The sequence below is a fragment of the Manis javanica genome, chromosome 5, assembly GCF_040802235.1.
Source record: "Manis javanica isolate MJ-LG chromosome 5, MJ_LKY, whole genome shotgun sequence".
Lineage (NCBI taxonomy): Eukaryota > Metazoa > Chordata > Mammalia > Pholidota > Manidae > Manis > Manis javanica.
In genome coordinates this window covers 69,528,958-69,555,039 of record NC_133160.1, presented here as the reverse complement: position 1 = coordinate 69,555,039, position 26,082 = coordinate 69,528,958, and the positions used below count along the sequence as shown (strand labels likewise).

Sequence of the window (26,082 nt, the reverse complement as noted above, 5' to 3'; positions counted from 1 at the left end):
TTTTATCTAATTAGATTGCTGTTACCTGAAGAGTAAAACAAATAAAACCTCAATATGTTTTTGTTCTTCAGCTATTTGAATTGAACACGATTTTTTGAAATTGAAAAAACATCAATTGATAGCTGCCAAGCTTATAAAATTCCAAAGACACTAAACAAATTTTATGTGTTGTTAAAAATATAGAAAACATAGAATGACAAAAAATTGCATAAACTAGGAGGCATTTCTATATAACATTAGGCTGTAGAATAGTCTTTGCTTTCATTTCTTCAAAGTTACCTGTCTTCTGTGATAATACTCAGCTCAAACCCATGTGATTAGTCCAAAAATGACAGTACATGAGGAAACTGTTTCTTCTTATCAATATTTTAATTTCAGAACTTAAGATGTTTAACAAATTGAGCAGAGAATTATGATATAAGCTAGTCCTTAGTCCTGCGTGTGTTGTCAATTATTTTGACTACTTGAAGTTACTCAAATTAGCCATGAAACTGAGGATTACCACTAGCACACTGTAAATACAGCATAGACATACTGTTTGTTTAGCTTAAAAAACATTTGTGTTTTCAGAAAGAGATTTTTTATGCTTATAAAAGTATCTAATTACAGCACTATTTTCTCCTCCTCCCTGCCCCATTTAATTTTATTTGGGACTTGAAAAATAAACAAGGCTGATATTTATTCTCTTTTTCTATATGCCTATTTAAATTATGGGTGTTTTTAATAAGATTTTTTGCCTTATTTCACACTGTGAGTCAGAGGAAATGTAAGATTGGCTTTACAGAATGTTTTAATGGTCTCTAACATTTTGGAAATTAAAAATGCTGTTAAAATAGTTCTTTGGAAATGATAATGTGGTAGCAAGTAAGGCACTGAGGTAGGGAAGATATTTTAATTATATGAGGCTAATGATGATATTAGCATTCGTTCAGTGCCTATTATGTACTAGAAACTGTTTTAAGTGCTTTACAGATAGAGGAAAAACTTACAGAAAGGCCCCTGCATGAACACAAAGTAGATTATTACACAATCAGCTCTAGCACTATGCCTCATCTCCCAGCTAGCTTTTTCAAAGTTATGGTGGGGAGGGGAGTGCAAGCTGGACAGTCAGTCATCAGTCAGCCTTGTCTTAAGCAGCAGTCCTGTCCTCAGAAGTGGAGACAGGTAGGGTGAGTCCCCTTATACTGTACTCTCTTGGACTAGTCTCCTCTGATTGAGGAAACGGCTGCTGAGTAACTGGTGATTCCTAGAAAAACTTCCTGTTTTGTACACTCCAGCCCATCACAGTATCCTGAATCGTCCTCATCAGCGGGCGCTGATTGCCTTGTACTGCCAGACTTCAAGTAGAACTAGAAGAGATTTGGAACTAGGAACATATGCCTGGAACTTACAGCCATTAGCTGGAGAGGCCCATCTTATTTGTTTAATTAACTTCCAAATAACATGACTCCCTCTATTTGGACCTCACTAACCTTGTTATGGCCTTTTGCTATGGGGACTTCTAATTATCCCAACAACCCTGGAGGAGGTGTAGGACCTGTTCTCATCTCCATTTCACAGAGAAAACATAGGTGTATTGCTGCATCAATTCCTTATTCAAGGTTCTGTATCACTAAGAGCAGAGCAGGGATTTGAATTCAGTTATTTCCACTCCAGAGCAGATACTCTGAGCCACTCTGACTTGACTACTACCCCACAGATATCAGGATTCTAGGTCTAAGTAGTTAATTAACCTTTCAAGCTTATATTTATTGTGCATTTTCTCTGTGGCTTGCATTAGTAAGGACTTGATCTGGCTAACTGGACTGTTGTAAGACTCCTTTGCAAGCATTCACTCATTTAGTAAATGTTTGTGAATGCTCATTCTGCAGCAGGCTTTGTGTTGGGAATAAAAACAGTATACAGAACCTAGGGAAATTCCTTAACTGCTCTAAGCTTAGTTTCTTCATTTGCTAGATGGAGATGATAGTAACAACTTCTAAATTATTGGAATTGATTACCTATAAAGTGCTTCACATAGTGACTAGCATTTAATAAGTGCTTAAAAAGCTTTAGTGTTTCTGTAATGTCTGAATAGATATTCTTAAAATAATAATAATTTCCATAGAGATAGAAATAGAGTAATAGAGATGGAAATGAATCCTGCTTCAATGTAGTTCACATTTTTTTAGTGGAGAAACTGAAGCATTGGGAAAATTAGAAAACATATTCTACAAATGACAGGCACTATGGTATTTTGTCAAAAGGTGTCGTAAGTTGTAAGATACCTCATTATTTTATGTACGATTACTGAAGAAAAATATAGCCTTAAACTGTGAAATACTGATGAGAAATCACCAACTCCATGAGACATCCTGATTTCAAAAATCTTAAATATGGCAGTAGTATGAATCTTAGTGTAGCTCCAGGGGGAAACATATTCCTGGCCGGTGGGAATAAACCAGTGTGATGGAAATCAGTGAAGGGAAAAGCTAGATTGGTAGAAACCCTTTTACTGCTCACAGGAGGCCTGCCTCCTTTCATTCCCTCTAGCCCACCCTGCACTTCCCTCCCTGCCCTCCCCTTTCTAGAGAAACTCCACAGGCAAATCCCTAGAGACTGACAGGTGCCAGAACCAATGACGCAGCAGAGGGGAGGAGAAAACAGCCTCTCTCCCCAGAGGATGCTGGAAGAAACACCTATTAATATTGTAAATAGACTAAGGCCAGGCTGGGGATTCTGGAAATACTGCATTTACCCTACATTTAGAAATTGTACAAAGACAGTATTGTTATTTGAGAGAGAGAAAAGATCTATATTATTTTACAAACTAATGTTATTATATCAAAAGTGTTTGAGATATCATTTTGTTACTAGAATGTAACAAAGATGATTAAATATATGGAAGAATGAAAAAGATTAAGCGCTCAGTTAAAGGTCCACTGAGAGAATGATACCTTCTGTGGAGGTATTGGAGAATCTGTAATACTAAAAACTGCTTTCTTATATATATAGCTGTTTCTGTATGTTCTAGTCCAGAATTGGTTTCTATTTGGAGTGGTTAGGGTAAAAGTAAGAAGTTCTGAGCCAGCTTTCATTGAAAATGAAGATTCCAGGTTTAGCAATATTCTGAAAAGTGCTCTGAGTTTTAAAATAACAGTGAGGAAATGGGGTAGACTCTTGTGTACCATATCCAAATTTCAGGTAAATTCAGTGAGTTCATGACATTAAGCACCAAAAGAAATTTTTGTAGACATCACTTCTCTAAATGACACTTTCCAGGGAGGGTTATAAATTTTTCTAATGTGTTTTTTATGGTGGTTTTCAAAATTTCATAAAATCATAAAATTTTATAGCTGGAAAAGTTCTCAGAAGTCATCAAGTATAACCTTTTATTCTTAAGAAGGACCAGAAGCCCTTAGATTTTAAGAGAAAAGGCACACGACTCCTTTGTGGCCTAGACAAGACTCATGTCTTCTGATTTAGTGCTCTTTGTACTGTACAAGCTCTTTGTACTTAGTACTGCTGCCTTTTATACTATCAGGATTTGGGAAAGAAAAGTTTGTTTATATCACAGTAAAAGTTCTAATGTAGTTAAATATTTAAACAATATTTTTAATGCAAGTAACTCTAACAACAACAACTTACTAAATACTTTGAACCACTATTATTTTCTATATCTGTTTCAAGTTGCTAATTCACTGCCTGTTTCCTGGTATGCAGCTTTTCCTAATTTACATTTAATAGCCTTAATATATATATATGGAGTTTTCATGTTTGTAAACATTTAATATTAAGCAGAAATGTGCAGGAAAACAGCAAAAGAAGAAATAGAAATGTGAAATGGATTTTTCATTATAATAGTTTTATAAAGTAGAGCAGAGTTGTACAAATATTTTTTGTTTTGTGTTGTATGCATTGTGGATAAGTATTATAGATAGTATGGAGTAAAGGTATGACTTTCCTAATAGTGATGGCCTGGATCATACTAGGAATTGGGAATTATTTTTTGTTTAGGTCTCTTATTGTAGCTGTCTTGCCTTTAAAGTGAAAGTTTGTTTGCATTGTACATGCACCAAGAAAAATATCATGGCTAATGCTTATGTTCAGAGTGATGTATGTTTGGCTAGCCTTCTTTAGGTCTTTTTTAGGTTTCTTCTAAGCCTATGACTGGGGGTGTATGGGAGGTAGATTTTAAGATACGATTTCAGATGCCTACCATTTGGAACTCTTCATAACATTTTAGAATATATACTAAAAAAAAATTTGAATTTAAATTGGATATATAAGTGTTGGCCTACAATTTAGAAATTATCTGAAGGGATGATGGGGCATTTTATTTCACTGTTTTGGAGGGGTTGAAAAGGAAATACATTATTTTTATGATATTTTTTATTGAAAAATCAGTTTAATAATTACTATCATGAGATTTCTTTAAGATATGAGTTGACATACCATTTCTATAACAGGCCGATCAGTAAATATTTTCAGCTTTTTGGGCTATCCAGTCTCTATTGCAGTTATTCATCTCTGTTGATATAGTGCAAAAGCAGCCATAGGGAATGTGTAATCAAATAAAAAAGAGTTGGCTGTCCAGATTTGATTTGTGCCTATAGTTTACTGACCCATTTTAAGATACCATCAGGTTCCTTTGGCTAATGGCTCTATGTGACTTTTGAATAGTAATCATTTGGAAAAGGGGCTTGACGTCTGAAGGGAAAAGAGAATTAATGTTTTGAGAAAGTCCAGCTTCAATATTTTCTACAATGGAACATTTTTTTCCCATTGTTGTGTTGCCTATCTCTAGCAGATAATAAAGTTTTATAAAATCATTTCATTATGTTAGTGATTGCACATTTGTTTTTAAACTTTTTTCTTGGAGTTGGTTTTGATTTCCTGGGATGTCAGTTTTATGGTTTTTGTTTCCTCCTGCAGCTTTGAAAGTCAGCCAAAAATATTTCTCAGCCCATAAAACATTTTCACTCTGCTGTTCTCCAGCTAGCTTTCAGTGATCTGTGGAAATAAAGGCAGAGGCAGCATGGGTAAAGGGAATCCAGAAAATTCCCTTCACCTAGTCTTTAACATGAATTACAGCCACTGTTTCCTCTTAGAACAGGTAGCAAATTGGACAAGTATGAATTTCACCTCTTTATGTTCAGAAGTGCCCAATCAGAGGTATCAATAAGTTTCTAAATATGAATATTTTTATTAAAACTAATTAAATAACTCTACTTAGGTGCTATAAATGCTCAATCCAGAATCACAGAATTTTGAAAGCTAGAACAACCTATATATGGATTATCTAATTCAACTCCCCTCATTCAAGCATGCCAATAATTATGAAATACTCAAGAGAACAATAAGGTCTTCATCCTATTACCTCATCTGTCCAGCACAGTGCCTAGCAAAGAAACACCCAGACATTTATTTTTTTTGAATACGGGAATGAAGGCTCAGTGAAACTAGAGATTAGGTTCACTAAGCTGCTTGTCAGCAAAGTCTGACTTTGTCATGTCTTAGTGTCATTTGTGAACCAATTTTCTTTCAAAATTAAACACTGACACTGTCTTTCAGAATTTTTTCACCTGCATTTATATTAATAGAAGCATCATCTTCTTCATTATAAAAAATCATTTACAAGCTTCGGAATACATTTATCTGTCAAAGAGCTCCAAAAAGAATCAATGAAGTGCTAAGTGATTTTTATTTTTTTAAGTGTTCATTGGTTTTGGTACACGCTATAAAAGTGGGTCTGGACTCTCAAAACTGTCAGTTGTCCTAAGAATACAGAAGTGATAGATACTCTGTTTAGTGGAACTGATAGCAACAGTAATCATAGGATAGCAACAATAATGAAGATCATACTTTTTGGTTGATGAGAAAACATTTTGAAAAAGACAATTAATTAATTAATACTAATTAGTTTTGTGGAAAGCTGCCATGTTACCCTGTGCCCAAAAGGCCACTGAGCCACATTTATTTTATAGTAGGAGAATCAAACCGAGTCTTAGGTAAGTAAGCACCAAGTCACTAGGTCCCAAATTGTGTATGTATCCACACTTAGAGCATATAAATGAAGATCCTGAACCAGTCCCAGTACCCCTTGACCAAAGCTCATTTAGAAGACACAAAAAAAAGGGTAGAAAGAACAGATGAAGAGAATAGACCCAAGAAACCAAAGAAGTGGAGATTTTCTTTTCATGAGTCTGTTTCTTGAGCCAAGCATTTTTACATTTGAGTATAGTCTTGTAGGATGTTAATGAAAAAATTCTGTTTTATCTGTTTTAGAAGGTTTTCCTTTTACAAAAAAAAAAAGTTTTTAAATATAAAACCTGAGAAGGGTAAAAATATCCTTGTCTGGAAATTTTAGCTATTCAAAATAAGTCATTTAGGGACTCTGAAGAACTAAGCTATTACTACATTTGAATAGTTAATATACAGTTCAGACTAAAATGTAAAGAACTCTATCAATGTATAGAAATCCAATACATCTTATAGAAACAAAAAGTGTCTTAGTTTATTAGGCTCACAGTTTTGGCCATGCCTAGTAGTTATGAAGGGCTTCAGAGGAGCAGTTCTTAGTGTTGTATTGGTAGTTTTGTGGTACAATTTAAGGAATTTTATTTGATACTTTCTACCATATTGTAAGTAAGGGTTAGTAGGGAAATGGCAGTGTGATTCTGGATTTATCTACTGACCTGTGTTATCCCAACTTCTGAAAATCTTCTATCATACATGTGTCAATGCTCTATTTCAGTAAACATTTATGTGTCAGGTACTCCTTTGTTAGTTTAATTTCAATATTACTTAAAAAGATTATAGATTTATTAAGCCAGTTATAGTGGTAATAATTATAATAATGATAATGCTTTTACTTTATCTGTTGGCATTTCCTTTGTGCTAGATCCTTTATACATTTTATTTAATTTTGAGGAAGGTGTGAGTCTTTCTATGTTTTGATTGAGAAAACTGAAGTTCAAAGAGGTAAATTTACTCTTCCACAAATTTACACAAAAAAGTAAATGTAAGGTTGGGATTTAAACCCAAGCTTATTAAATATCAAAGCTTTTTCCCAAGTTGAAAGCAGTCTTTCCAATGAATACTTATCATTGAAGGTTTTACTGCAATGATTTTAAAATTTTCATGTATTATAGTTACTACATGATTTTAGTCTGTGTTACTATTTCTGTATCTGGGGTATTTAGGAAAATGCATGTTTAGAAGCATTTTCTCTGCTTCAGTTTTTAGCATCTTGTCAGAAAATAAGCTTGATCTGACATGTATTAATTTTCCTTATTTTTTTGTTGGATTATCTTTATGACAACAGTGGGAAAAGATCTAGGATTAGAAGAAGTTCCCTTAAAAAATTTGCTTTAACAGAGAGTAAATTGAACTGTGAATTTAGGATGACTTGTTTCTTAAACATTGTGTTTGAGTCAAAACTATACAAGTGTAATGAGTATTGCCTATGTTCACTTGGAATTTTTACTGGGAAATGATGGCAAAATGGAAAAATATGAATTTTTATGTCATCCTCTATGTTAACAGTTTATACAAAGCTACAGTTATGAAGAACACATGCCGCTCACACAGCTCTAGGACAGCTGGTGAGCATAACTCACTATTCCCATCTGTCTACTTTTATAGAATATTTGTTAACCTAAAATAGCTTATCTACTGTTAGGTTCATAGTGAATGTTGATCATAATTGACAGTATAGTTTATCATACAGTGGTAAGATAGAAAATTTAAAGCATTATTAATTCTTGATATTCACCGAATAGTTTTGCTTTCATTTCTCAAATTTTGGTGGCTATTTCTTATCAGCATACATTTCTTCAGTACAATTTAGTGTTTCCTTTCAACTAAAATAAGTACCATTCCCCCAAGAGTGCTGATTTAAAAGATGGCCGTCATAGATATCTCATCTTTACTTTGGCACATTATATATTTGGTTTACAAAATTCTTTAAAGTTATTTATCCTTTAGAGTATTACAGAAAAGTATAGATTCTGGAATCAAGCACATGTATACTTAAATCCTGCCTCTGCCATTTGCTAGCTGTGGAATCATCAAGTTACTCAACTTCTCGGTGCTAAAGTTTCCCTATATATAAAACGAAAGTAAAAGTGTCTACTTCACAGTGCTGTTATTGGGATTAATGAATTAATACATGTGATGCTTGACACAGAGCAAGTTAAATATATGTCACCTATTATTAGTACAGTGTCTAAAAGATACTGTAGGTATCTTTGAACAGTGAACGGGGGGTATTTTTTATATTATTTATGAAGGTTTTCCCTCCCAGCATTCTGTGAGAGATAAGAATTCTCCCATTTTCTTGAGGCTGTAAGTAAGTCACAGCTAAACTGTCTTGTGTAAACAGAATTTATATTGAGCTTTGATTTTGCTATAAATGGTTTATGAGAAACAGGGGAGTTTAATTTTATTTATGAGAATCAGAGAAAACCTTGTTGAAATAATTTTTAAGTCAGCCCAATGAGGTGAACAAGGAATCTAAAAAAATCTCTGATTTTGGTAGATTCTTCAAATATATAGTGATCAAAATGTTATTGTCAGCTGGATAACATAGCTGGGATTTTAAGCATGTAGAATATTTTATATAGGAAAATGCAATATGTAGAATATGATATAATTCTGCTTATTATCAAGAATTCTTTTTTTTTTTTAAAGACCAGTTTAACATGAATTATTTTCTTTACTTTAAGACTTTGGTTATATTGGAATTGATTATTAAAAATAATGCATTTGCACAAGAACAGACCCGTAGACCAATGGAACAGACTAGAGCCCAGACATAAACCCAAGCATTTATGGTCAATTAATATACGATAAAGGAGCCACAGATACACAATGGGGAAATGACAGCCTCTTCAACAGCTGGTGTTGGCAAAACTGGACAGCTACATACAAGAGAATGAAACTGGAACCCATACACAAAAGTAAACTCAAAATGGATCAAAGACCTGAATGTAAGTCATGAAGCCATAAAACTCTTAGAAAAAAACATAGGCAAAAATCTCTTGGACAGACACATGAGCAACTTCGTCATGAACATATCTCTCTGGGCAAGGGAAACAAAAGCAAAAATGAACAAGTGAGACTGTATCAAACTAAAAAGCTTCTGTACAGCAAAGCTTCTACCATCAGTAGAACAAAAAGACATCCTACAGTATGGGGGAATATATTCATAAATGACATATCCGATAAGGGGTTCACATCCAAATTATATAAAGAGCTCACGCACCTCAATGAACCAAAAGCAAATGAGCCAATTAAAAAATGGGCAGAGATGCTGAACAGACACTTGTCCAAAGAAGAAATTCACATGGCCAACAGGCACATGAAAAGACATTTCACATCGCTAATCATCAGAGAAATGCAAATTAAAACCACAATGAGATATCACCTCACACCAGTTAGGATGGCCAGCATCCAAAAGACAAACAACAACAAATGTTGGTGAGGATGTGGAGAAAAGGGGAACCCTCCTACACTGCTGGTGGGAATGAATGTAAACTAGTTCAGCCATTGTGGAAAGCAGTATGGAGGTGCCTCAAAAAGCTCAAAATAGAAACACCATTTGACCCAGGAATTCCATTCCTAGGAATTTACCCTAAGAATGCCGCAACCCAGTTTGAAAAAGACATATGCGCCCCTGTGTTTATCACAGCACTATTTACAATAGCCAAGAAATGGAAACAACCTAAGTGTCCACCAGTAGATGAATGGATAAAGAATATGTGGTACATATACACAATGGAATATTATTCAGCCATAAGAAGAAAACAAATCCTACCATTTGCAACAACCTGGATGGAGCTAGAGGGTATTAGGCTCAGTGAAATAAGCCAGGCAGAGAAAGACAGGTATCAAATGATTTCACTCATCTGTGGAGTATAAGAACCAAGAAAAAACTGAAAGAACAAAACAGCAGCAGACTCACAGAACCCAAGCATGGACTAACAGTTACGAAAGGGAAAGGGATTGGGGAGGATGGGTGGGAAGGGAGGGATAAGGGGGAAAAAGGGGGCATTGCCATTAGCGCGTATATTGTAGGGGATGGACACGGGGAAGCTAGTATAATACAGTGAAGACAAGTAAGTAGTGATTCTATAGCATCTTAACTACGCTGATGGACAGTGACTGTAATGGGGTATGTGGTGGGAACTTAATAATACCAGGAGTCTAGTAACCATAATGTTCATGTAATTGTACATTAATGATAGCAAAATTTAAAAAAATAATAATGCATTTACTTAAGGAAAAACCAAGTTCTTTCCAGAGGACAGAAATGTGTTTTTGTTTTTTTTTCATAGATGTGTTCTGTAGATAAATTTGTCACTGTAATATCAACAGATTTTATTTGGAGTTATATAAAAGGTTTATGTACAAATTTTTTTAATTGTTTAAAACATGAGATATCAACACTATTTTTCTTAAACTAAAAAATGCGGTTACCCTTCCCAGCCCATCTCCTTTTTCTTTCTTACTCTAACCTTTATGAAAAGATATTAATAATTTTAGTGTTTTTTTAACTTACAACTTAGGTCATTATAATAGATTATTACTTTTAGAAACAAAATATTGACAAAATTAATATTCCAAATGATTTTATTTTTCATGAATTATACCTTATTTAAGTATTTTTTCTCATGCTTGGAAGTTCTGAAATATAAAATCGTCTTTTCTTTAAGAAGATATTTTTTTAATTTTAAAGAAATGACTACTGAGGAGCCAGAACTGTAGTTATTGTCCCCATAGTGTTATTATCTTCAACATATTTATTTGCTCAATATATAATTCATATTTTCTCTGAACTTTGCAATGAAAAGGAGAAATAAAAGCCTTTTATATTTGTTTCCTCCTGTCCCAAATTCATTTTCCTTCATGTTGTTATGCCTACTACTTCTTCTGCATTGAAGAAAACCAATCCCTTCCCAAGTATGTAGGTTTCCTAGTCATGGTAGTTCATTTTAAAAGAAATTCACATTGGGCTTGTCAGGGACAGGTAAATAAAGAAAAAGCAAAATAGGACCTACAACACTTGGATGTGTTCTTGACATTTTAAATGAGTGAGCAGTTACTGGTATGTATGCAAAAAATGGTGCCATAAAATCTAGTGTCTATTACTAAGGGAATTGGTATGTAAAACTCAGAAATATCCTGTTTATACCTGTTTCAATATTAGCTGCTGATTGTAGAAATTATTTTGCAAAGAAAACTTTTGGAATAAACATTAAATATTAATGTTGGTCACAGATATGTTCTCTAGCGAGCAATAATTTTATTGGCTTTAGCATTTGAGAATCCTGACTCCATTCTTGATCCCTTTGATTTCTTTTATAGTTTTAGGAAATTCTCATTTCTTGAAACATAGCTTCTATTCCATTCTCTCATCTCACCTTATGGCAAGGCAGTTATATATTTCTTTTGTTTTCATCCTTTTGTTTTCTCTTTGTGCATCAGTTTGGTAATTTTTTTACTAACCTGTAATCCAATTAAATAATTCTCTATTCTGTTGTGTCTAATTCCTATTAAGGTCATTTTTTTTTAGCATTGTTGATATGTGATATTGGTTTCAGGTGTTTAACATAGTAATTTGACAGTTATATACATTACAAAATGTTCACCCTAGTAAGTGTAGTTATCGTATGTCAGCATATAAGATTTTACAATGTTGTTGACTTATTATATTCCTTATGTTATACTTTCATTCTCATGACTTATTTTATAACTGGAAATTGTACCTCATTATCACCCTTTACCCATTTCACCCATCCACTCACCTCTCTCCCCTATTTTTTTTCTCTGTATGTATGAGTCAATTATGTTTCTGTTTTGTTGGTTTATTTCTTTAAATTGCACATTTAAGTAAAATCATAGGGTATTTATTTTTCTCAGTCTGGCTTATTTCATTTAACATAATACTCTCTAGGTCCATCTATGCTGTCACAAATGGCAAGATTTCATTCTTTTTTGTGGTTGAGTAATATTCCATTGTATATATGTACCACATTTTCTTTATCCATTCATCAGTTGATGGACACTTAGGTTGCTTCTGCATCTTGTCTATTGTAAATAATGCTGTAGTAATCATAGGGGTGCATAAATCTTTTTGAATGAGTTTGTTTTCTTAGAGTAAATACTTAGAAGTGGAATTACTGAGTTGTATAGTATTTCTATTTTGATTCTTAATTTCAGTTATTACAGTTTATAGGTTTAGAATTTTTATTTGTCTTTTTCTTATAGATTCCAGGTCCCTGCTAAAGTTCACCACTTTATTTTTTCCTACAATTCATATGAATTTTTGTTTTTACTGTCTCAATCCTTTCCCTTTCCAGATTACATGATAAAACTTAAATTGTTTCAGATTCTAATTCCTTAACATCTCTCCCCTTCTTAAGAGGAAACTAAAAGGAAGAAAGGATAAAGACTAAACAATAATCTAGGAAACCTTTGTTGTTGTTTTCCCTTCATTTATAGGCTATAGAATTTTGGGGGGATGGGATGACTAGGGATGTATATAGTATGATTTTATTGATAACAGAGTTTATTGAGGTTTTCTCAATCGTTCTTTTTCTCCATACGGACTCTATACCCAATGCTTGATGTTGAGTTCAGTGTCTAAAGCAGTGTTAGCAATGATATTTTTCTCTTTTTATTAATATAAAGTTAATTCTTACAATAACAGATGGCTAACAGTCACATGAAAAGATTCTCCACATCACTTATCATCAGGGAAATGCAAATTAAAACCACATGAAATATCACCTCACACAAGTTAGGATGGCCAACATCCAAAAGACAAGAAACAGCAAATGCTGGCAAGGATGCAGAGGAAAGGAAACCCTCCAAACTGCTGGTGGGAATGTAAGGTGGTTCAACCGTTGTGGAAAGCAATATGGAGTTTCCTCAAAAAACTAAAAATAGAAATACCATTTGACTGAGGAATTCTGAGGAATTCTACTCCTAGGAATTTACCTGAGGCAAACAAGATCCCTGATTCAGAAAGACAAATGCACCCCTATGTTTATTGCTGCACTATTTACAATAGCCAAGATAGGGAAGCAACCTAAGTGTCTGTCAATAGATGAATGAGTAAAGAAGATATACATATACACAGTGAAATACTATTCAGGCATTCAGAGAAAAATCCTGCCATTTAAACAATATGGATGAATCTAGAGGGTATTTTGCTCAGTGAAATAGAAAGACAAATAACAAATGATTTCACTCATTTGTGGAGTATAAAAACAAAGCAAAACACAAGGAACAAAACAGCAGTAGACTCAGACACTGAGAAGGGACTAGTGGTTACCAAAGGGGGAGGGGTTGTGGAGGGCAGGTGGGAAGGGAGAGGGGATTAAGGGACACTACAGTTTGCAGTCACAATATAGGTAGGTCACAGGGACGGTAGCACAGCACAGAGAACACAATTAATTACTGTATAACATCTTACTATGTTGACAGACAGTGACCACAGTGGAGGGGGTGAGGACTTGATAGATAATATAGGTGAATGTTGAACCACTGTGTTGTATGTTTAAAACTATCATAAGATTGTATGTCAATGATACTTTAATAAAAAATTAATTTAAAAATAAATAAAAATAAAAATAAAAATGGCATTTGAAAAGTCCTTTAAAATTATTTTTTCTTTTCTGTAACTTAAAATTTAGATTCAATATGAAAAATTGTTGTAGAGTTTGTAAGGGTCTTTTTTTTTTCCTGATAAGCTCTCATATAAAAAGTGCTTATAATGAAGCTTATATGTGTCATTCTTTCAGCTTTAAATCTCTGTTAATTTGTGCAACAATTTATGTTTGTAACATTAATCCAAGGCCATAAGACACTGAGATGCTATTTGAATTACGTGATGAAAATTTATATAAATTTGGAATGCCTTTAAAATGTATTCAGATTTTTTGGTTTTATAAAATTTGCAAAGTAAGATTGGGTAATATATTGGGTGATAATAAACCCATATTTTGTTAAAATAAGTCATTTTCTTAGCCTCTATGAATGACTCTTTCTTAGCCTCTCTTAGCCTCTTTCTTACCACATATAACAGTCTGTATTGAGTGGTATTCAGATTCAGTACTAACCCGGGCTAAACCTGACTTTGATAGCTATGAGATTGCTCTTGTTTTTCTAAAAATAAATGTTATAATAGTATATTTGTTGTTATACATATATTATTTGTTGTTATAGGTTATAGCCTCTTCATTGCTCATGGGGTCTCAAGCAGTCATCGTAATCTAATTTTATTTAGTTTCATTTATTATATCCAGATTCTTGATTTAAACTGAGAGCAAATATAATTCAAAGTTATCAAGTCAGTCTTTCCAGAACTATTTTGTGTTTTTTTATTTTGGAAAACAAGTAAATGTGTGTTTTATTTTATTTTTGCTTCTTGCACTCTAAAATTCTTGAGGTAGTGGGGATTGCTTTCTTAATCTTTGCATTCCCATTTCCTAAAATTATGCCTCGCCTTTGAGACAATAAATGTTTGTTGAATGAGTGAGTTGAATTGAATGAATTGTTGCGTTTCCTAGTGAAATTGTCCCCCTTATTTTTCCTCAGGATCCTCCTCCCACCATATCACAAAGGTTTTGTTTTTTAGCCTAATCTGAAACAAAACCTAGTAGCTATTTTTATACTTCTCAGCAAACTCAGCTAATATATTCACACTTACCTATAAGACATCTCACAGTCTTACTAATTGACTGGAGGAGGAAGGGATAGTATATAGGACATAGGTAAGGATAGTTCCTATTAGGGGAAGGCAGAGCAAGCAATAGCATATATAAAATAAGGTATGACTTGAGCCCAGGAACTTTTCTTATGATGAAAGTAGGCCATTTATTTGGCACTATTATATTACACAGACTCCTCTAGGTAGAACACAAATTGAAGAATTTTACCATTACCTAATAGTACAGTTAGGTTAATATTTTTCAGTGTATGTGTAACTCTATATTAGGGAATATAACCTTCCTATGGATGAATCCAGCCAGCATTTTTATTCCTTTACTTGACTTAGCAGCATTTGACATAGTTAACTTCTTGTTTTCTGAAATACTATCCATTTATTATTCTTTGTTTTTTTTTTTTTCATTCCTCTCTGCACCCTGCTATGGACTAAATTGTGTTCCTCCAGAATTTATGCTTTGAAGCCTTAACCCCTGATAATATTTGAAGAGGTATTTGGGAGGAAATTAAGTTTAGAAGAGGTCATGAGGGTGTGGCTATCATGATGGGATAAATGCCCTTTAGAAGAAGAGATACCAGAGAGCTTGCTCTCTATTTCTCTCTGTCATGTGAGGGCAGCAAGAAGGCAGCCATCTGCAAGGCAGGAGAGAGCTTTCCTCAGAGATCCACCCTGATCTCAGACTTCCGGCCTCCAGATCTATGAAAAAATAAATTGTTGTTTAAGCAACCCAATGTGTAGGGTATTTTGTTATGGCTGTTTGAGCTGGCTAATACATATCCCTTCATCTTTATAAATTCCTCTACCATTTCTTGTTTATGATTCCCTAATGACATAGGAGGTTGAACATCTTTTCTTATGTTTATTTGCTACCTTTATATTTCTTTGGTGAGGTATTTGTTTAGGTCTTTTGTTCATTTTTTAATTGGTTTTTAATTTTCTTACTATTGAGTTTTAAGAGTTCTTTTTATATTTTCATTAACTGTCCTTTTTCAGACATTTACAAATATTTGCTTCCAGCTTGTGTCTTGTCATCTCATTCCCTTGCTGGTATCTTTTGCAGCAGAAGTTTTTAATTTTAATGAAGTACAGCTTATCAGTTATTTCTTTCATGGATCATGCTTTGGTATTGTATCTAAAAAGTAGCTAAGGTCATTTAGATTTTCTTCTGTGTTACCCATTTTGGGTTAATTTTTGTGAGGAATGTCAGGTTTGTGTCCAGATGCATTCTTTTGCGTATGGATGTCCAGTTGTTCTAGTTCTATTTGTTGAAAAGAGTTTGTGTTGATGATTTTGTACTTTTCTGCGTAGACAATTATTTCATCTGTAAAGACAGTTTTATTTATTCTTCCCAATCTCTATACATTTTATTTCCTTTTCTTGCCCAGTTGCATTAGCTAGTACTTCTAGTATAGTGTTGAAAAGTGGTAGTGAAAGAGGACATCTTTGCCTTATTCCTGATCAGAGTGGGGAAGTTTCTTGTTTTACCATTAAGTGTGTTAGAGTTTTTTGAGATGTTCTTTAATCAGGTTGTGGAAGTTCCCTTTATTCCTGGTTTGCTGAGTTTTTGTCATGACTGGGGGTTGGATTTTGTCAAATGCATTTTCTACATCTATTGATATGATCATGTGATTTTTCTTTTTTTTAGTCTGTTGATTATATTCCTTGATTTTTCTTAATGTTGAGCCAGCCTTAAATACCTAGGATAAATCTCACTTGATCATAGTGTATGAATCTTTTTATACATTGTTGAATTCAATTTGCTAATATTTTGTATGTTCCTAAAAGATACTGCTCTGTAGTTTTCTTCTGATGTCTTTGTCTGGTTTTGTAGGATAATTGTGGTCTCAGAATGAGTTTGAGAAGAATTCCCTCTGCTTCTATCTTCTAGAATTAATTGCAGAGAATTGGTATAATATATTCTTTAAATGATTGGTAGGATTTAACAGTAAACCCATCTGTGTCTGATGCTTTCTGTTTTGGAAGATTATTAATTAGTGATTCAGTTTCTTTAATTGATATAAGCCTATTCAGATTGTCTTTTTTCTTTTGTGAGTTTTGACAGATTGTGTCTTTCAAGGAATTGGTCCATTTCATCTAGATGATTGAATTTATATTTCATTATTGGAGAGAAAATTTGCATAGAGGTTTTCATAGTACATCTGTATATTCACAGAATATCTTTTATTAGATATTTAAGGCCCAGATCCATAATCATGTCCCCTCTTTCATTTCTGATATTAGTAATTTGTGCCTTTTCCCTTTTTTCTTACCCTGGCTAGAGGCTTACTGTTTTCATTGGTCTTTCCAAAGAACCATCTTTTGGTTTTGTTGATTTTCTCTATTGATTCCATTATGAATAGCATTGATTTCTGCTCTCATTTTTAACTGTTTCCTTCTGTTCACTTTGGATTTAATTTGCTCTTTTTTTTTTTTAGTTTCCTAAAGTAGAAGCTTAGATAACTGATTTTAGTTCTTTTTTTTCTAATATATGCATCCAGTACTATACATTTCCCCTTAAACACTGCTTTCACTTAATTTCCCTAAATCCTAGAAATTTTGATAACTTGTATTTTCATTTTCATTTAAACTTGTATTTTCATTTTGTTTAAACTATTTGTTTTTATTTCTGTTGTGATTTCTTCAGTGTGTTATTTTAGAAGAGTGCTTTTTAATTTCCAAATGTTTTGGAATTCCCAACTATCTGTTATTGATTTCTAGTTTAACTTTATTGTGGTGTGATAGCACACATTGTATGATTCTTAATGTTTGTAATTTGTTAAGGTAAGTTTTATGACCTAGAATATAGTTTATTTTGGTGAATGAATGTTCCATATGACCATGAGAAGAATGTGCATTCTGTTATTGATGGATGAAGTGGTATATGGATCATAATTATATCCAATTGCCTGATGGTACTGTTGACTTCATTCAACTATGTTCTTACTGATTTTCTGCCTCCTGGATCTGTCCATTTTGGTAGAGGATGTCCAGATTTCTAACTGAAGAGTGGATTCATCTATTTCCTCTTGCACTTCTATCAATATTTGCCTCATCTATTTTAAATCTCCGCTGTTAGTTGATACCCATTAAGGATCGTTATGTCTTCTTGAGTATTGACCCCCTTATCATTATGTAATGCCTCTCTTTATCCCTGAAAATTTCTCTTGCTCTGAAGTGTATTCTGTCTAAAGTTTTATTCCCATTTCCATTCAGTATATTGGCCATGCAAAATGTAAATGCTGATTAGATTAAATAGTTAAGTATTTGATGGACAATTTTAAATAATCTTATATCTTGCTTCCTAGATCGTTATATTTTATTATTGAAAAGAAAATGAATGTGACTGATGATGGAGGGAAATAAATGATTTGAATATAGTTAGTTTTGGGGTGTGATAATTCAACAATAAATTCTGCAACATATTTTGTTTTTTGAAACAGACATAATTTTGTTATAGAATAATCTATAAAAATAATGGAGTATTTTGGGGAAAGTAATCAGATTTTTAAAACTGTGTTTTAAAAAAATCAGTTCTTCAGGTGCTGGGAATGTAGCCGACCGTGTTTTGGCACAGCTCTTAACGGAAATGGATGGCATTGAACAGTTAAAGGATGTGACAATTTTGGCAGCTACTAACCGCCCAGATAGGATAGACAAGGTAAGAAAGGCGGCATCTGGGTGGGCATTGTAAAATCAAGAACTGGATCATTTGATTATGTCAGCTTTTTTTCCCCTGTCAAATTACTTTCTAATCAATTTTTCATTTAGAGGATACTGAAAGATATTAAAACTGAAAGAAGTGAAGAGAACAGAGAAAAACTTAACAATATTCAATTGCTTATGGTTTGCTATTTGTGAAGCTATTTTGTGACCCCTTGGATTTCCCCTTCCTCATTATTGCATCAGCTTCAGTATATTTCTCTAGAGAATTTAAGTTCTGAGATTCTTTTTTTTGTTTCATTGACTAATTTTTGAGAAGCTTTTAACATTTTCATTCATATTAAGGTAAATTTCTGGCTCTTTAGCACTAGTTAGACTCAAGTTATTATCAACAATTTTAGAAGTCCTGGCCTAGCAGTTGTTTTCAGAGTAATTAGAATTAACATGACAATGGACTTTATTTCTCTTAAGAAGTTACTTAGGCTATAGCATTTAATTAAGTTATATAGGTGCAAAATTAACCCTTTCAGGCTCTTGCTACCTCTTTCCCTCAGGTTATAGTTTAATAAAGTAGTCCACTAAATTTTAAATGCCTACTTTATACTTAATGTATAATTTTTTTACAGGGATATAAATTTAGAGTATAAATTTACTCTCAGTGCAAGAACCAATTTTTCTTTTTTGTTAATATTATTGCCTCGTGTATGACCTTACGAACTCCTCCCTCCCTTTGCACATTCACACAGACTTTCAATTTTAAAAATGGGATTTTAAAAAATTATCTTTTTTAAGACAGAAAAGGAGCTTTTATGTGGGAAGAAAGCCTTGCTTTTGTTGAGTTAGATACTGTGCTTATGTAATAAAGACCCTTTGGTCAAATATAGGTAAGAAAGCTTTGGACCTTAGTAAATTGTTCCCTTTCTGATGCAGTGTTTTATAAGCCAGATGAGTTCTGAGCACATATAGGATCTGGATCAGTGCCCATGAATCTCTGATGTCTATAAAAAAAGACAGAACTATATCTTAACAAGCATTGTATAGAAAGTATTGAAAGAGCCCTTAAAGATGACCTAATCCTGCTTTTTGGTTTCACAAATAAAGGCTCCAAATCCAGAAAAGTTATCTTTCTTCTGGTAGGAACACATTGTATTTTTATCACATTTGTCTCCTGATTACCCCATGGCTGATGAGCTCTAAAATTTCTTCAGTTGCCTTTTCTACAGGGCCAAATCTAATAGTGACTTTCTCTGGTTTCTTAATATTATATGTCTTCAATGTTAGATGCATTTCTTGAAGTAGTACTTTGGGCTTACAATAAACTTTTCTGGATTCTTTCAAATCAAATGGTATGACTTAACCTGCTTAGTGCTTATGTTAGTTTTGTCTTGCTTTGTAATCAATTACCTCAAATTTAACAGCTTCACTCAATACCCATTTGTTAGTGTTTCTGTAGGTAGGTCAAAATCTGGGCATGGCATAACAGAGTTGTCTATTCAAGGATTCACCAAAGGCTAAAAACAAGATGTTGGCTGGACTGCATTCTCATCAAGAGCTGGTATTCTTCTAAGCTGTGGTTGTTCTTGTGATTATAGACTAAGCACTTAAACTTACTTAAGCACTAATTCCTACCTTACTAGCTGTCAGGTAGGAGCCACTCTCAGCTTTTAGAGACCACCCACATGGCCCCTTCCATCTTCAAAGATAGCAGTGGAGAATCTCCATCCCATTTTACACCTCTCATTCTTTAAACTTCCACTGCCAGGAAAAGTCCAGTCTTTTTTCAAGTCTCACCTGATCAGGTCAGGCCCACCAAGGAAAATCTCTCCACCTTCAAGTCAGCTGATTCAGAACCTTAAGTACACATGCAAAAGCCCTTTGCAATAGCACTTAGATTAGCACCTATATTATTAGTAACTAGGAGACTATGTATGTCCACCAGGGAACCAGAATCTTGTGGCTGTACTAGAATTCTTCCTACTACAGCATTCTTTCAGCTTTTCTTCCCATCTCTATTTGAATTTTCTTCTGGAGAATTGGAATTCTAGGAAAAACTTCTAACTCTGACACAAACCAGCTTATCCTTGTCTGTCATATGACTGGCTACAAAGTAGCTCCTTTGAAATGTCCTTATTTTGTGGAATCTGTTAGCTTTCATCAAATGCAGCTTTTCTGTGCCTTGCCTTGTCCAGATATATCTTTCTTAGAATTATACATATAGTCTCTCTTGAAACAGAAAAAGATAAATGAATTTTAAACTCTTTTAAAGGGTACAGTTTTCATGTTCTTTATATGTGTTACATTTTATAAATCTGTTGTTTAATACAGTGGAATTGTTGATTTGTAATCTGTTTTGCTTACTTTTTCCTTCATAGAACCTAAATTGAACGCCAACTATTGTGTTTCACTGTAAAGTATAATTTATCCTAGTTTTTAACTACTCTTGGTTCAGAAGAACTTGAGAAATTTTTAAGATAATCCTAGGGAAGTTACTGGACTGCTCTAAGGTTTTGGGCCTTTTTTAAAGGTTATCATAGAATATGTCAAAACCCCCGAAGTAATGGTAGATGACCTCCATTCTTTTTATGATACTTTGGTCTGTGGATCTCTTGGATCACTTGGAGAAAATGCTTAACTAGATTTGGGGCAGAATTTTTCTTCAGATGTGGGAGATTAAAGGAATGGAAGTGGTTCTTCTTTTTTGCATCTCAGACTTTTTGTACTGTTTTTGTGTGTTTCTTACCTGCTAATAATATTTGTCTTAGAGACAGATTTTATGTTTCATTAATAGCAACTCATAAGTGATGGTCTTCAACATCACAGAGTTTGAAAAATTAAAGTTTGGGAAATATCTTGCCAAAGTTCTAGTCATATTTTTGATCCTTTATAAAATGTTATCTTTAATGCCTCAGCTCTAAAGACACCTAATTATCCAAAATAAGTGTTTTAAGTACCAGTGTCATTACACACTGTTAATACCTGTTCGCTAATTAACCTTTGTTTCAAGAGGCTTCAGAGAGAAGTGCAAACATGACATATATATACATGTCATGTTCATATATATGAACATATATATATGAATTTATAAGGATGCTTGTGTGTTTATATGTATACATGTATATATCATATATACACACATACTAAAATAATTTGATTAGTTTTTAAAAATTAGAACGCCAACCTTTTAAAATTATTCTTGAGTGAGCACAGTTAAATATATCAGAAGTGTTTGCTAATTAGACAAAAAGACTTATTTTCACCAAGTCAGGAGATCTAAAGGTCTTCAATTTGTTGTTTAAATTTTTCAAAATTTATAATTTTGTTTAATTTTTAATAGATGAAATATTAAAATCATTACTGGCAGCAAAACATAAAATTGGTAAATGGGAGAAAGTATTTTTAAGTGGTTTAAGTATGGTTTCAAGATCATTAAATGATATATACTATGTCTCCAAGTACAACTTTGAATTTAGTACATTGAAGCATGGTCTAAATGTTCTGTATATATTCTGTAGTTGTGCAGAAAAAAAACTACTTAAAAAATTCAGTGATTTTTGTAAAAAATATTTTAATCCTTTTCTGTTTCAAGCAGAATTTCATATTCATGTGAAATATGAATTACTTCTTAATTATATTTTTGTTACTACTCAGATGATACATACTATAGCAAAAGTCTATTTCCTTTCCAGATTTTTCTTTGAAGAACTATCAGAGAACATTATTTACTGTTGTTTAATAGTACTCATAAAAAAGTTTCAGCACTTATGTAATTATAACATGGTATTCAAAGTGTGCCTTGAATGTGCTGGTAGAAACAAAACAATCACAAGACAATTAAAACCAACAACTTGCTGTTTTCAAATAGACAGACATAGTTTATAACACCTGGAGGAAACTGTAATAGGAAGAAAATAGGTGACAGAATAATTAAAGTAAATTTCATGTGCTGATGCTATAGAGATTTTCTTTTTAGCCTCAGACTGGAAAGAAACAAAAAATATTGTGGCTGGAGGGGAGACGCTGTTCTGGCTTCAAAGAAGTAATACATTTAGTCTAACTCTGGCTACATTTAAGTAAGGTGTTATAAGTCTTATAAATTAGCTAGCATACACTATAATCCTGTATGTAGCCTGCTAATCCACAGATTTATGTCATGATGACCTGAGGTAGAATGGGGAGAATTCTTGGAATGTCAGAGAAGTGAAGTTGACATCATTATGTGACCCATATGGTGTTCACATTTAGCAAATTTTTTTTTTTTTTTTTTTTTTGAGAGGGCATCTCTCATATTTATTGATCAAATGGTTGTTAACAACAATAAAATTCAGTATAGGGGGGTCAATGCTCAATGTACAATCATTAATCCATCTCAAGCCTAATTCTCGTCAGTCTCCAATCTTCTGAAGCATAACGAACAAGTTCTTACATGGTGAACGAATTCTTACAGAGTGAATAAATTCTTACATGGTGAACAGTACAAGGGCATTCATCACAGAAACTTTCGGTTTTGATCATGCAATATGACCTATAAACCATCAGGTCAAATATGAATATTCATTTGATTTTTGTACTTGATTTATATGTTGATCCCACATTTCTCCTATTATTATTATTATTTTTATTTTTAATAAAATGCTGAAGTGGTAGGTAGATGCAAGATAAAGGTAGAAAACATAGTTTAGTGCTGTAAGAAGGCAAATATAGATGATCAGATGATCCGGTGTGTGCCTATGGACCAAGTATTAATCCAGGCTAGACAAGGGCAGCAAGACATCCACGGATGCAGAAGATTTCTCTCAAAGCAGGGGGGGTGAGGTTCTGAGCCTCACCTCTGTTGATCCCCAAATTCTCACCTGATGGCCCCCCTGCGACTGTGCCTGTCTTAGGTTGTTCCTCCCTTGAGGAATCTTACCCGTCTCTGGCTAACCAGTCATCTTCCGGGGCCATACAGGGAAATGTAAAGTTGGTAAGTGAGAGAGAAGCCATATTGTTTGCAAAGGTTAGCTTTTTACTTCTTTGCAGATTTATGCCCTGTGGCTTCTATGCCCAGCACTTGTCTCGAGGTATCTTTACCACCTGGAGGAATTATGATACTCGGTAAATTCGATATGAGGCACGAATTCTATTTAAGGGTTGTAATTAGGAAGGAAGAAGAAAAGCTATAGATGTAGCATATGAAGGAAACTTGGGAGGATTGATTATTTCTTTGACATATCTTCTTGTAGAGTACCTTAAGTATGTATAGGTTTTAAACTACTAACTAATTTGCACACACATATTAACATAATAGGAATACGGTGACATAAACAAAGCAAATCTATAATTACCAGCCATCTCCAGTGAAGCCAAGAAAACCATTTAGGCACCCTAGGCATTTGTGAAAATTTATCTATGATATGATGGATATTGTCCAACTGTACTTGAACCATCAGACAAATTAAAGCAGCCCATTTCTGGGATCTGTTCACATCCCATATGTTCTTTTAACCATAGATAGTCTATAGTCATGAGATTTTGGGGTGCTACAACTTGCACCCCTCCCAACTCCTGGTTGAGTTCCAACAGTACAGAGCCAGTCAAATTCGTTGTCTCACTGTATGCACATGCCAGCCTAGACATCTCCCTCCTCCTTCTTATGGCAAGTCCAGGAGACGGTGGGCTGGATGCAGCCACAACCGCAGCATCGTCCGGATCCCTGTGGAGGCTTTTTGATGATCATCCCCCGGCACGAGTCCTCCAGAGAGTGCTGATGCCAGAAGCTCCTCCTCATATCGTATCTTAGTTCATTTTCTGGGTATCCAAGCTAGGCCTTGATCTTCTGCGTAGAAACAAACAGACCCTTTGCCCACACTTTGACATGCCCTCTATACCACTGTGCAGAACTCATTGGAGGTCAGCACACAGTAACTGCTTTTTTTTTTTTTTTTTAATTAAGAGAAAGGAATATTATCAGAAAAGAGTACCTCCATAGCTGATCATCTGACACCCTTTAAGTGATCAACATTAAGGATATTTAAAGCATGCGTTGATCTTTGATTTACCAATAGTTTTATCCTGTTAAGGAGTAATCCCCCTTTTCTTTCTTTCTTTCTTTTTTTTTTTTTAAATTTTTAATCTACACTTACCTGAAGAATACTATGTTTACTATGCTCTCCCCTATATCAGGTCCCCCCTAACAACCACATTACGGTTACTGTCCATCAGCTTAGCAAAATGTGGTAGAGTCACTACTTGTCCTCTCTGTGTTGTGCAGCCCACCCTCCCCTTTCTCCCTCCCCCCCATGCATGCTAATCTTAATACCCCCCTTCTTCTTCCCCCTCCCTTATCCCTCCCTGCCCACCCATCCTCCCCAGTTCCTTTCCCTTTGGTACCTGTTAGTCCATTTTTGGGTTCTGTAATTCTGCTGCTGTTTTGTTCCTTCAGTTTTTCCTTTGTTCCTATACTCCTCAGATGAGTGAAATCATTTGGTATTTCTCTTTCTCCGCTTGGCTTATTTCACTGAGCATAATACTCTCCAGCTCCATCCATGTTGCTGCAAATGGTTGGATTTTTCCACTTCTTATGGCTGAGTAGTATTCCATTGTGTATATGTACCACATCTTCTTTATCCATTCATCTACCGATGGACATTTAGGTTGCTTCCAATTCTTGGCTATTGTAAATAGTGCTGCGATAAACATAGGAGTGCATCTGTCTTTCTCAAACTTGATTGCTGCGTTCTTAGGGTAAATTCCTAGGAGTGGAATTCCTGGGTCAAATGGTAGGTCTGTTTTGAGCATTTTGATGCACCTCCATACTGCTTTCCACAATGGTTGAACTAATTTACATTCCCACCAGCAGTGTAGGAGGGTTCCCCTTTCTCCACAGCCTCGCCAACATTTGTTGTTGTTTGTCTTTTGGATGGCAGCTATCCTTACTGGTGTGAGGTGATACCTCATTGTAGTTTTAATTTGCATTTCTCTGATAATTAGCGATGTGGAGCATCTTTTCATGTGTCTCTTGGCCATCTGTATTTCTTTTTTGGAGAACTGTCTGTTCAGTTCCTCTGCCCATTTTTTAATTGGGTTATTTGTTTTTTGTTTGTTGAGGCGTGTGAGCTCTTTATATATTCTGGACGTCAAGCCTTTATCAGATCTGTCATTTTCAAATATATTCTCCCATACTGTAGTGTTCCTTTTTGTTCTATTGATGGTGTCTTTCGCTGTACAGAAGCTTTTCAGCTTAATGTAGTCCCACTTGCTCATTTTTGCTGTTGTTTTCCTTGCCCGGGGAGATATGTTCAAGAAGAGATCACTCATGTTTATGTCTAAGAAGTTTTTGCCTATGTTTTTTTCCAAGAGTTTAATGGTTTCGTGACTTACATTCAGGTCTTTGATCCATTTTGAGTTTACCTTTGTATATGGGGTTAGACAATGGTCCAGTTTCATTCTCCTACATGTAGCTGTCCAGTTTTGCCAGCACCATCTGTTGAAGAGACTGTCATTTTGCCATTGTATGTCCATGGCTCCTTTATCAAATATTAATTGACCATATATGTTTGGGTTAATTTCTGGGGTCTCTAATCTGTTCCACTGGTCTGTGGCTCTGTTCTTGTGCCAGTACCAAATTGTCTTGATTAGTATGGCTTTGTAGTAGAGCTTGAAGTTGGGGAGTGAGATCCCCCCTACTTTATTCTTCTTTTTCAGGATTGCTTTGGCTATTCGGGGTC

The 26,082-nt window shown here is 34.2% G+C and overlaps 1 protein-coding gene across 11 annotated transcripts in view; it reads left to right on the top strand.

The window, feature by feature from the left end:
- The window catches only part of AFG2A (AFG2 AAA ATPase homolog A), a 402,837-nt gene that overhangs the window by 135,096 nt on the left and 241,659 nt on the right, over positions 1 to 26,082 (top strand). For all 11 annotated transcript variants that reach the window (XM_073237069.1, XM_036997940.2, XM_073237064.1 and 8 more), the window contains one exon: positions 18,248 to 18,374. In XM_073237069.1, the coding sequence (XP_073093170.1) occupies positions 18,248 to 18,374 (127 nt within the window). The remainder of the gene's footprint in view (positions 1 to 18,247; positions 18,375 to 26,082) is intronic.